The 10,018-nt window shown below is 39.9% G+C and overlaps 1 protein-coding gene across 1 annotated transcript; it reads right to left on the reverse strand.

Moving 5' to 3' along the window:
* Positions 1-6,792: 6,792 nt before the first annotated feature.
* LOC139567761 (transcription factor LBX1-like) lies at positions 6,793-9,640 on the reverse strand. The gene is made up of 2 exons (XM_071389244.1): positions 8,718-9,640; positions 6,793-8,244 (listed from the first exon to the last, which is right to left on the reverse strand). The coding sequence occupies exons 1-2, from the start codon at positions 9,043-9,045 to the stop codon at positions 7,745-7,747; spliced, it is 828 nt and encodes a 275-aa protein (XP_071245345.1). The 5' UTR covers positions 9,046-9,640; the 3' UTR covers positions 6,793-7,744.
* Positions 9,641-10,018: the final 378 nt, after the last annotated feature.

Genomic DNA, 10,018 nt, shown 5'->3' on the forward strand with positions numbered 1-10,018 from the left:
ACCTCTCGAGATGCTCACGGCTGCCGTTTCTCTTCTTTCTTCCCCATCCCTCCTTTCACTCTAACCCCCCCACCCCCCCACCTATTTCATCTTTCGTAAATGTCTTTTTTTGCTATTTCAGTTTGAATGTGTTTTAATTATCATTGAAACCACAGTCAATTTCAAAAGAGGGTCATACCGCGACTCTCTCCATTTATGATTCTCTAAATCTAGAACCAAACCAGGAACACAGGCGTTGCTTGACTTTTTAGTCATAGACCTACGTTGATATCACAGTTACATTCTAGCCAACAGTGATAACAATATTGTCAAGGGGAAAGTGAACCGTATAGACATACAGGTAAATGCCAAAATAAGGGAAACACCAACATAAAGTGTCTTAATAGGGTGTTGGGTCACCACGAGCCAGAACAGCTTCAATGCACCTTGGCATAGATTCTACAAGTGTCTAGAACTCTGTTGGAGGGACGCAACACCATTTTCCACGAGAAATTCCATAATTTGATGTTTTGCTGATTGTGGTGGGAAACACTGTCTCAGGCGCAGCTCCAGAATCTCCCATAATTGTTCAATTGGGTTGAGATCTGACGGATTTACGTTTACTATGTTAGGTCTAGTCTACGAGACCAGGCTGGATCTGGTGACTGAGACGGCCATGGCATATGGTTTACATCGTTTTCATGCTCATCAAACCATTCTGTGACCACTCGTGCCCTGTGGATGGGGGCATTGCCCCCCGCATAGCCATGGTAGCCAAAATAATGGCCTACCCAGCATTTTTTTACCAGCCAGGTTGTTCAAGGTTAACGTTGAAAATTGGACATCTATCCATGTCCCGAGGACGGGAAATGCCTTCATAACCGGCTACTAGGGGCAACAGTGAGTGCTATTACCATCAAATAGGTGGTGGATCCCATGACTCAGGATCAGAGGGTTGTCTGTTTGATCACACTCGTGGAAACTGTTATTTTTATTCTATAAACCAAACCTTAACCATTTGTAAAGAGTGCCTGAACTTTACATTTACATTTACATTACATTTAAGTCATTTAGCAGACGCTCTTATCCAGAGCGACTTACAAATTGGTGCATTCACCTTATGATATCCAGTGGAACAACCACTTTACAATAGTGCATCTAACTCTTTTAAGGGGGGGGGGGGTTAGAAGGATTACTTTATCCTATCCTAGGTATTCTTTACTTAACCCTTAACTTTAAAATTTGACATTTGGAGCAACTTCAAAATTGTAAGTTTGGAGAACTAATTCTGTGAGAGCTTGTTGTTTTACACATGCATGACCCTAAGCATAATGGGATGTTAAATGCTTAACTAACCCAGGAACCACACCTGTGAGGAAGCACCTGCTTTCAAAATACTTTGTATCCTTCATTTACTCAAGTGTTTCCATTATTTTGGCAGTTACCTGTAGATATTGAATTGTATGGCTACCAAATATGTACAGTGGCTTGCGAAAATATTCACTTCCTTGGCATTTTTCGTATTTTGTTGCCTTACAACCTGGAATTAAAATTTATTTTGGGGGGGTTTGTATCATTTGATTTACACAACATGCCTACCACTTTGAAGATGCAAAATATTTTTTCTTGTGAAACAAACAAGAAATATGACAAAAAAACAGAACTTGAGCGTGCATAACTATTCATGCCCCCAAAGTCAATACTTTGTAGAGCCACCTTTTGCAGCAATTACAGCTGCAAGTCTCTTGGGATATGTCTCTATAAGCTTGGTACATTTAGCTACTGGGATTTTTGCCCATTCTTCAAGGAAAAACTGCTCCAGCTCCTTCAAGTTGGATGGGTTCCACTAGTATACAGCAATCTTTAAGTCATACCACAGATTTTCAATTGGATTGAGGTCTGGGCTTTGACTAGGCCATTCCAAGACATTTCCCTTAAACCACTCAATTGTTGCTTTAGCAGTATGCTTAGGGTCATTGTCCTGCTGGAAGGAGAACCTCTGTCCCAGTCTCAAATCTCTGGAAGACTGAAACAGGTTTCCCTCAAGAATTTCCCTGTATTTATTACCATCCATCATTCCTTCAATTCTGACCAGTTTCCCAGTCCCTGCCGATGAAAAACATCCCCACAGCATGATGCTGCCACCACCATGCCTCACTGTGGGGCTGGTGTTCTCAGAGTGATGAGAGGTGTTGGGTTTGTGCCAGACATTGCGTTTTCCTCGATGGCCAAAAAGCTCAATTTTAGTCTCATCTGACCAGACTACCTTCTTCCCTATGTTTGGGGAGTCTCCCACATGCCTTTTGGTGAACACTAAACGTGTTTGCTTATTATTTTCTTTAAGCAATGGCTTTTTTTCTGGCCACTCTTCCTTCAAGCCCAGCTCTGTGGCGTGTACGACTTAAAGTGGTCCTATGGACAGATACTCCAATCTCTGCTGTGGAGCTTTGCAGCTCCTTCAAGGTTATCTTTGGTCTTTTTGTTGCCTCTCTGATTAATGCCCTCCTTGCCTGGCCTGTGAGTTTTGGTGGGCGGCCCTCCCTTGGCAGGTTTGTTGTGGTGCCATATTCTTTCAATTTTTTTATAATGGATTTAATGGTGCTCCGTGGGATGTTCAAAGTTTCTGATATTTTTTTATAACCCAACCCTGATCTGTACTTCACCACAACTTTGACCCTGACCTGTTTGGAGAGCTCCTTGGTCATCATGGTGCCGCTTTGTGGTGTTGCCCCTTGCTTAGTGGTGTTGCAGACTCTGGGGCCTTTCAGAACAGGTGTATATATATATACTGAGATCATGTGACAGATCATGTGACACTTAGATTGAACACAGGTGGACTTTATTTAACTAATTATGTGACTTCTGAAGGTAATTGGTTGCACCAGATCTTATTTAGGGGCTTCATGGCAAAGGCGGTGAATACATATGCACACACCACTTTTCTGTTTTTAATTTTTTAACAAGGTTTTTTTTTCATTTCACTTCACCAATTTGGACTATTTTGTGTATGTCCATTACATGAAATCCAAATAAAAATCCATTTAAATTACAGGTTGTAATGCAACAAAATAGGAAAAACGCCAAGGGGGATGAATACTTTTGCAATGCACTGTAAAACCACTCCTAGATGCTTGATAGAATCAGACCACTAGGTGGCAGTGGCACCATACTTACAGGAGTAGAGAAACTTCCACGTTATATAGGAGAGCTTTTGGGCGAGCGAGTGAGTGTATTTAACCAGAAGATGGCAGCCTTTGAAAATGTGTATCTTTTTTACTAATCTAATTCAACCCATCAGACGTCATACATTACATTTTCACATGAAACCTCTCTCAGAATGAGCAACAGCCTCAAGACACGCACACACACACACACACACACACGTAGAGAATATAGGCCTACTGTATTTGAAATGTCTTTATTATTTTGGAACTTTTGTGAGTGTAATGTATACTGTATACTGTTTATTATCTATTTCACTTGCTTTGGCAATGTAAACATATGTTTACCATGCCTATAAAGCCCCTTAAATTGAAGTTGAAATTGAGAGAGAAAGAGAGAGCGAGAGAGAAAGAGAGCAAGAGATAGAGAAATTAGGTTTTGTGTAGTGGTAAAGCTCCCGGTTTAAATCGGTGACATTTTGACATCATTAAGATCTGTCTGCTCAGCGGTGTGCCGTCAGAAAACTGGACAGGCAATTTCTGTTTGCTGGAAATAGCTAAGCTAACTCGTTCTGCGTCTTTGGTTTTAATACAGTGCAGGCAACTCAGTGGCAGCAGAGGAGAGAAAATATTTCCAAGGTTGGGGTATATATTTTTTACCAAACCTATATGCTCCCCTCCTAAATCACATGCCTCGTGCGAATGATCAACTACAATTTGATTAATATGCAAATGTGAAGAAAACAGTTCCATTTGAGCCTTCAGCGCGGGCTAATTAATCAACAGTTAAAGGAAATTAATACATACATCAATTCTGTCAGGAACATGCTTAGTTCAATCGCCCGTAAAATTGAAGTTTGAAGTATTAACTGGTTCTCAAGGAACGGTATGATTAAAACTTTGCTCTTCATCCCTATTTAGAGACTTTCACTGACAACTCCATACCTGAGTATTTGATCCGATGTTGACTTTTGGTGCAGCTAACGATTTATGTAGGTTATTCTCGTGATTTATGGAGGTTATTCTCGTGATTTATGGAGGTTAATCATGGAATAGACACATAAAACATGTGTAGATAATGTGCATTATATCTTCAGATAAAATATAAAAGGTGAAAAAGATTGCTTGTACCTGTGGCTATGACAATTTGCTAGTTTTATATAAATTGGCCTATAAAAATGTTGAACATTGGGTTGATATCAGTTTAGATTGAAAACTTTACTAACATATATATTTCTCCTTATTAGGCTACAGTTATCATGAGCTTCAGAGATAAGTTATTCCTGCTTTTCTTGTAATAAATGTTTGCACAATGAGAAAAATAAAGAAATAGACAGATAAATGAAGGGACCACAGAAAGGGAGGAAAAATAGATGAAGAGAGAGTTTGGTGGCCAGCCCCATTGTTTCAGCAGGGACTCATGCATCAAACTTCAATTTTCCGGACGATTGAATTAGTGATTTTTTTCCATCTTGAACTGAAATACACTTAAGACCAACGGATTAATTACCAAGAACTGGTCCCACTGACTGTCGTATTAGTTATCGCCTTGACAACCGCTCATAAAATAAGCAAGTGAAATCCATAAACTTAGCCTGCCTTAACACTCTCTTCTCTCCCCGACCATAAATATGCTTTATTCAGAATAGGCGTGAGTGATATAAGGAGGTGGGGAGAATTCGAGCACGTTTTTTTTTCTTCAACAAAACCGCAGGGGGTTTATTTGTCGACCACGCGCGCAGTCAAGTCAAGTAGCCCATCAATGCTCGCGCCGTTGTTTGTGTGGTTAGCCTTAGCCTATGTGTGTGTTCGTGTGGTCATATAGCCTACCCATATCCAAATATTATTAGAGAATCCTACAGTAGTCTAACATTGTCATCGGAATAAAATTGTATGTGATTGTCCAGCAAATGAATTAAGGCTTTGAGAATAGTCTGCTGCGTAATATTCAATTATTGTCAAACCGTCAGTGTAAGCTAAAAGAATCGACCCTCATCCAAATAAATTCAACAATTTTGTTGGTTGTGTTGATAGTTTCTCCCACATTATTTCAGTCAATAATTTATTTTATATACGTCGCTTACGTGTTCCCATTGTAATAACAGTGTTATTGAATATTGTAACGATTTATTAATATTTGTGTTTACATTTTTTAGGGAAGCTTAATTTGAAATTCAGATCAAAGTCCAGACACAGGTTAGGTGTTCAATGTTAATAAGGCTAATATAATTCTAAAAAGGCAAATTGAAAAATAACGAATATAGAAATCCTTATTATTATTTGTATTGTTAGCATTAGCCTTTTAGGCCTACTACCCATTTATTTTAGTAAAGATGAGAAGCTATAGGCCTACAAATTTGTTTATATCACACGGTATAGGCTATAATAGAGTTGGATGATAAAACTCATGCGAACAGCTTCCAAAAAGTATTGAAAAGAAAAGCCCTCTTTAGCAGCATCAATCCCCTCCTTAAAAGGACGGAGGGTTAAACAAGGCTCTTCTAGATCAAAAAGAAAGCTTTTCTTTATGACTTTTTCTCACATCACCATGTTTTCAGCTTCATTAAACTCCGCAAAGACAAAGGAAATAAAGAGAGAAGAAGAAAAAGACATGAGAAGAAAAGCAACGAAAGACTCCTTTTAACTAGACTTTGGCATAACTGTCACACTCTAAACTCTTTATGACTCGGGCTACTTAACATGAAAAACACTCTCACACAAAATGTGCCGCATTTTGTTGTTTAGAAAAACGTTCCTGGACAAAAGTCAAACATATTATTTCAGGGCCCAAAAAGGGAAGAAAGACAAGTGGCTGGGCAAAAAAAGAGCCATTTTCATTGTAATTCATTGACTTGTTCCAAATGCCAGGCTAAAAAGGCAAAGAAAAGAGGCTAGACATTAATGGTCGCAGATGCCCTCGTGAAGAGAAGGGCCTGTGTATGCATTACGGCCTTTGTTCGCGGGGAGTTAAACAGTTTAAAAGGAGGGTTAAGTCAATCCATCAAATTGTCTGAAATTGTGAGGAAAATTCAAAAACCATATGGCCTCCAAACGTTTGAGTCCTTTTTGTGCGGTGGGACACACTTGTCTCAGCATTGCTGCCTGCGGGAGACCGGGCGGGCTCTATTGTGACTTGTCACATCGGGGAAGGCATCTCATTTGTCCCCAGTTTTCATGCTTTACGCTCAAAATTATGGCCTCGTCCCGCAGCCCGCAAAACAAAAAAACACCCATAAAGGCTCAGGAAAACTGGCCCAAAACTTTGTGTTTTTGTGGCATCCCAGACCCTCTTTTCTCCCCCAGCACCAGATTTGCGATTCTCACATAAATTTCGTCCCGAATGGGGAAACACGTTGCCGGGTCAAGAAGCCAAGACACGCATTTAGCAGTTTGAAAGAGAGTGAGATGGCTGAGCCACAAAATGTTTCGAGTATCCTCACAAATGGGATACAATGGAACAAAAAATATTGAACTATTATAAGGGATCATGGTTGCTAAATAGGCTACTCTAAACCATAATATAGGCCTGCATTGAATTAGCTTCATAAAGGATTTCAGTCCTCCCCCTTGATTCTACATATAGTCACCATTTTTACTAGGATTAAATATCGAAATTAGAATCTATCAGTATAATAATGACACAAACAGCGTGTTGAGAAAAGCCATTTTATTTCCATAGTATATACATTACAGAATGTGCATTGGTTTTCAAATACTGTCCTGATTTTAGAAAGGCACTTACAGGTGTACAAAACATAACAAATCTATTCAACCATAGAGTACTCTATTGTATCCAAACAAATGAATATTTTCCTACGGTCCAGTAACTGTAGCTCCATGTCGAAATATCACCGCAGTATTTTGTATTTTTATAACCTTTGTTTGATCATTTCTCTATAAAACGCATAACTTGGTTTTTGATCCTTTGAATTTGCCTTTCGTATCATGCAATGCAGCATACGGATTATGGTTGGTGTAAATATGACTAGCTAATTATGTAAACGCTGTATACAAACGGTCTGAACTCGAGTGGACCTATATGTATGATAAGGTATGTCTCAAAAAATAAACAAGCGATATAATTTAAAAGGAAAAATAAATAGATATGATCAACAAAACAAAACATGCATTTCTACATGCAAAACCTATCGAAAATATTTCATAAAACTGACATACTTTAAGCATATGACATGGTGTTACATAAATATGAACAAGGATCAATGTGTGAGCGCGCGCGCGTGTGGGTGTGTGAGAGAGAGAAATAACTCGAAGAGGTGTGTGTGTCTGATAGACAATTACATGTTTCAAAATAATAGCATTATCTTTAGTTCTGATTATGAAACCCATATTGCTTTCATTGACATTTGAAGACAAGAGGAAACTGTCCGACTGCTGATGAATACAATTGAATATAGCACTGCGTAGGCTATTTGTTGTACTGTTCATGCTTACTGTGAATATCTGTGTGCCGATACAAAAGTCACAACAGACTAGTAAATGTTCTGAGATGATGTACGAATATCAGCAGGGAAAAGTTACAATCTTAGTAAGGATTGTTACTGCTTTTTGTCGTAATTTTTATATTTCATTATCCCATTGCGCAATCAGTCATCCACATCAATTTCTAGGTCTTCGTCGTCCTCTGAGCATTCTTTACTTGTTGTGTGGTCTGAAAATGGCGACAGGGGGGACATCCGCAGCTTGCGAGCGAGCTCGTACTCTCGTCCGCCATTCTGCGCGGGAGAATCGGCTCGCGGGTGATGTCCGAGCGTTCCATTGGCGCATTTCTCGAGGTCAGCGAGCTTGGCGAGTTTCTCAAGAGGTACAACACCGTCACCTATAGTTTTGGCCGACTCCACGTCGGCCTTCATCTCTTCCAGATCTCGCTTTAGTTTGGCTCTCCTGTTCTGGAACCACGTGATGACTTGGGCGTTCGTTAGACCCAATTGTTGGGCGATTTGGTCTCGGTCAGCGGGAGACAAATATTTCTGATACAGGAATCTTTTCTCTAATTCGTAGATTTGGTGGTTGGTGAAGGCAGTCCTGGACTTCCTTCGCTTCTTCGGGGTGTTTCTTTGCCCAAAGAGTGTCATTCCGTCTCTCCCTGCACAAACAAAGATAAAATGTTAAGTCAGTGATATGTTGGTGTCATTCTCATGCTGCTATGGCATTGGCTCTGCAGGGCGTTGAACTCTGCATTTAAACATTTTAAACATATTTTGAGACATTTGATCATTTTTAAAATAAGTTATATTAGCCTATATACCAAATATAAACGTAGACGTAATGTTATGCATTCATCATAAAGAGAACAATTGCACAATTCCAACTGGTAATGAATAGCCTCTTTTTCACCTTTCCAAATTACGCACAGAAGAGATAAAATGTAACATTTTCTGGCAAACAATCTTGTTTAAAACCTCATGTTCAATGCCTATTTTTAGATACAATATTACTTCATTATATTTTCACAGATCAAATGAAAATAATAATTTCCCTTTAAATTGTACATTGCACTGTTATGAAAGTAATATCGATATAATGATTATAATAGGCCATAAATACCATCATATTTACCTTCAGCTGCTTGTAGCACGCTAACTTCGAGCCCCTTGAAGGTTTTGCTAGCTAGTTCTTCCAGCGCGCAGAGTGGTGAGGTTTGTGCGAGCAGTGCCCGGTTGGACAGAGCAGAGATGCTGGAGGAACGGTGCTTCTCAGCGGATGAAATCAGGTGTGCTGTCCCACAAATGGTGTAACTTCGTTTCACGGAGGGTTTGTTGAGAATGTCTTGGATACTGAACGGTGTCAGTGGCTTATTCGAGTTTGCAGGCGGAGGAAGATGGTCCAACGGACTTCGCCTCCTATTCTCGACCGCATCACATTTGGCGACTTCTTTGGATGTCATTATTAGTGCGTTAGTCGTTACGCAAGCTAACTTTTAAATGTTTTTGAATTACTAACAACGAAAACAACAAACACAGATATCAAATAATATCGAACCCTATCGAAAAAACAGTCACATTACAGTCACCAAATGCACGGCATGGCTGCAAACTTTTTTGCAAGAAGAAACACAAAAAAGCCCTCCTAATTCCAAACCGGGATATCTTCTTGAAAGTATTATTCCACAAAAATACGTACAGACAATCCGAAGGAGAACTGTGCCTCCCTGAAAATGGCGAGGTCCAAAGAAGTTGCAGCAACAACTGACTAACAAGTTAATATTGATTAGGACGTAATCAATTATGTCCCCACTGGAACTTTCGCCCTCTCCCTTTCACTCTCTGACTATGTTGCAGTCCAGTGCAGGGCTTTTGCGAGTGGGATGCTCCCAATAATTACAAGGCATGGTTTGAAGGAGGAGGAGCCGGTTGGAATTATAACGGGTTGCGCTCTTATCATTTTTGGGTCTAAATTAGTCGTGGGGTGAGATACCAGATTAGGCCTTACGGTAAATGAGCAAGAGAGAGTGTGCAGTCAATGGGGGATTAAATCGCATTGCGTATTTAAGTATAGTATTACAGTAATAAAGTATGTGTGATTTTTTAGAAGATAGATACTTTGAACGTTTCCAATCTGAATATTGGATTTTTTTTCAATGATTTTGAAATTGGTAAAATTATGCAATGCAGGGGATAAGAAGTAATTACTAGTTAGTACAGAAAGGGCATTTTCCTTCACCAAAAGCGATGGTTTTGGATGAGCCTTTATTTTCTGAAGGCAATATGGATCTAGGCAATATATCAGGACTGATGATACGCTCCTTCAGGGCGGGGGAGTGAGGTGAGGAGGCGAGGAGAGAAGAGGAGAGGGGGAGAGGAGGAGAGGAGAGGGGAGGAGAGGGGGAGAGAGGAGCAGCATGCATCCCTCTCAGCCTA

The sequence above is a fragment of the Salvelinus alpinus genome, chromosome 2, assembly GCF_045679555.1.
Source record: "Salvelinus alpinus chromosome 2, SLU_Salpinus.1, whole genome shotgun sequence".
Classification (NCBI taxonomy): domain Eukaryota; kingdom Metazoa; phylum Chordata; class Actinopteri; order Salmoniformes; family Salmonidae; genus Salvelinus; species Salvelinus alpinus.